General features: G+C 38.7%; 1 protein-coding gene across 1 annotated transcript in view; it reads right to left on the reverse strand.

Annotated features, from left to right (window-relative positions):
• The window catches only part of LOC103380145 (serine/threonine-protein kinase WNK1-like), a 27,560-nt gene that overhangs the window by 8,631 nt on the left and 15,750 nt on the right, over positions 1-3,179 (reverse strand). Inside the window, exons 14-19 of the mRNA XM_025056346.1 lie at positions 3,154-3,177; positions 1,355-1,431; positions 1,108-1,270; positions 568-684; positions 284-397; positions 5-186 (exon numbers count right to left, since the gene is read on the reverse strand). Coding sequence (XP_024912114.1) covers positions 5-186; positions 284-397; positions 568-684; positions 1,108-1,270; positions 1,355-1,431; positions 3,154-3,177 — 677 coding nt within the window. The remainder of the gene's footprint in view (positions 1-4; positions 187-283; positions 398-567; positions 685-1,107; positions 1,271-1,354; positions 1,432-3,153; positions 3,178-3,179) is intronic.

Here is a 3,179-nt window from a genome sequence, read left to right on the forward strand (position 1 = left end):
GAGCTTCGGTGCTGCTGAATCCACTACCTGTGCTGTAGTACTGGGAGAAATCCCTGACCGAAATATAAGAAAAAAAAAACATAAGAGGCAGAAGGATTTTACAACTAGTATTAACTCCAAACATTTTAAATCAAGCTTGCCTGGCAGCATCGGGAGAGACAGCTCAGGCGGTTGTTGGTCACTCATCTGTAAAAAGACAAGAGATAAAAGCATGGATTTACAGGTCTTTAGATTTGGGATTAGAATGAATACTGCTCAAAACTGCCTTATACTGTAGTAGTACCTGAGGAAAGTTCTCCTTTATCCCCTCTCCTTTCTCATCGGCCATTTCTATGACTTCCCGGACCTGCTCAATGAATGAGTCCCGTTCACATTCTAAGATGAACTCACTCTCAACCTGAAAAGGAAAAACAGAATGCTTTAGCTACTGTAACAATAGCTTTTGGAGGAACAGTGGTGTATACAGTGGCTTCTACGTTTTGGAAGGTAACTTCCAATCCCATTCAGCAAATGATTGTTCAATGCAGAAAGAACTGTTGGTGGCCAAAATTAGCAAACAACAACTACCATGATCTGTGCAATTTCCTCCGGATTGTCACCATCAAGGTCAAATCTGAACGTCACCATCTTCCTGTTGTGAGTTTCCAGTTGACACTCTGCTACTCTGTCACCCACATTAGAGATCTGCAACAAAATCAATTTAGGTTGAGTTAATAAAATACTTACTAACACCTTTCTGAGAAAAGGGAAATATAAAAAAATGAAATGAATATAACTTGGACAAGACTAAATGACAAAGTCCCAACAATTACTGTATTTTGTGTATGTCAATCTGCAGCTGCTGATGCTCCCCTACAGATACTAATGAAAGAATACAGGCAACCCAAATGCTTAGCTATGGTTAAACATTATGTTCTCTTTGTAAATGGTAACACCCTACTGGTTAATGAGATACAGTTTATGGATGAGTCTGAGACAGTCTTCACCGTACAAGGTGCAGAATGTTTTGATCTAATCTCATTGTTAACAACTGCAAGACTACCAGAGTGTAAACACAAAAGTACACAAAGAGAAAAAGGAAACAAAGATATTTGTCAAGATTCTTACACTGATAACGTTCAGCTTGGCCTTTGCTGTCTTCTCGTGACGAGAGCGACTGCGTACAGAGCGTCTCTGGTGTCGCTTCAGCGAGCGCCCCTCGTGTTGACCTCCAGATGTTGAAGTACCGTCGTTGCCATCACTGAGACCAGAAGCTGCATCTGACAGGCAGCTGTAGGAGACACATCCACAAGAGAGAAGGGTCAGACAAGTTGAGGCTCATGAAACGGATATAAACAAAAGACTCTCTTCTCACCTTTCTACAGATGGTGGCAACAGAGGACACCCTACTGGCTGCTCTGCTGGTGTTGCCTGAGGAACACTCGCAGGACCCTGTATTTAGAGAAAAAAACAAAAATTAAGCTTTAATGTGAAATATCTTAAAACACAAGTAGTTTCAATTTTTAAAAAGTTAATTTTCGTAAAGTTCCAATTTTGATATACTGTGCAGCAGGGATGTAACGATGCATCGTGAATTAGTTAAAAGTCAATACAATTGTTGTTATAATTAGTGTCGGTAAAAACTGAATCGCACATCAAGGCGTATGGAGTAGGCTACATTATCTCAAAAAGTCAATGGTCATACCATGGGAGTACACAATCTAGTACAGTAGGTGGCGGTATGCGACTAAAAGCATTGGTTGTGACCTGCTATTAAACCAAGATATCATGTCCCTACTTGGCCTGCAGTAAGTGGCATTCAGGTGTTCATGCACAACAGGGGAAAAACTTCTTCCACAGACACGGGTTTAATATTTGGACAGCGAGATAAGACCAGAGCAGTTTGAGTTTTGATAAGAGGAGATAAACAATGATGTGTTTCTGCAAAGAAATGTGCATTTTTTTGTATTCTGTTATTTGAGATAACAATGTCAGTTTATTACACAAGACCATTTCAGTTGTTTAAGATATTTTGCATAGTTCTTGTAAAAAATGATCATTGTATTTGGTCACAATTTGTCTGGGACTCATTTTGTTTTCAAATAATCCTGATAAAATCGCATTGTTAACAAAAAAAGTGCATCGTTACATCCCTAATGTGCAGTGAATCCACATTTTACATGACAGGTAATCGAGGGGCTGTTAAAACACTTGATCTGAAAATGTTGCGGAAATAAATCCTGTTTTCCAAAAACTCACACACATTTTTACGAGACACAAAACTACTTGGTACAGTTGTAGAAAACCCTAGACGTGTCATAAGATAATCAGATGAAATGAAACACGTAAACGGAAACACATGGCAGTCTTCTCTTTCACATTGACTGGTTTGACTTTACACCACAAGACCACAAGCACTGCCACGTGTTTTTTTATGTTGCATTGTGTAGGTTCTGTCCATATAGCCATCACTCATATTTTATTAATTCAACCATTTGTGTTTACGCAGATGATTGCTTTTCCGCTTAGAATATAGAATAATCTTATTTGATTACGGAGACAAAAACGGGTGACATGTATCATTTTAAGAGTAGACAAGAGATCAGAGAAGTTAGAGGAATTTGTTGACATGATCAGGGTGATGCATTTCTTACAGATACATACGGTAAATACATGTTGGCAGACACAGACAATTTTTTTTCTGATCCACATTATTCTAACTCACTTCATCTAAGGTACATGACTACCACACATACTGTATGTTTATATACAGAAAACCCTTGCATCACACCCATGAGTTTTCCTATATAAACACAAACAAATAACTATTTGGGCTCTGTGGAATACCTGTACATTAGAGAGGCAAGAGTTCTGACAGAAGAAATTAAGATGTTCTGTATTGACTGGAGGGGACAGGACAGGAGGACTTGGCTCATTGGCTGAAGACTTAAGAGTCAAGCAGGTGTTAGCAGCATGAAGAAAATAAAGAAATATTAGCAAAGCAACAGCAGCAAAAGTTTAAAAAAAGTGTTAAGAGAATACAAACAAAAAAGAAGTCAGACAAACAATGACATTACCATATGGACACGTAAAAATGAACTTAGCGAAATGTGCACAATTTATGCTATAGAGATAAGAAGCACTTTATATGTGTTGCCCAGTGGCATGTCTCACCTGTAGCTGATGACCAGATGCCCATG

The sequence above is a fragment of the Cynoglossus semilaevis genome, chromosome 6 (genome assembly GCF_000523025.1).
Source record: "Cynoglossus semilaevis isolate Cse_v1.0 chromosome 6, Cse_v1.0, whole genome shotgun sequence".
In the NCBI taxonomy this organism is placed as follows: domain Eukaryota; kingdom Metazoa; phylum Chordata; class Actinopteri; order Pleuronectiformes; family Cynoglossidae; genus Cynoglossus; species Cynoglossus semilaevis.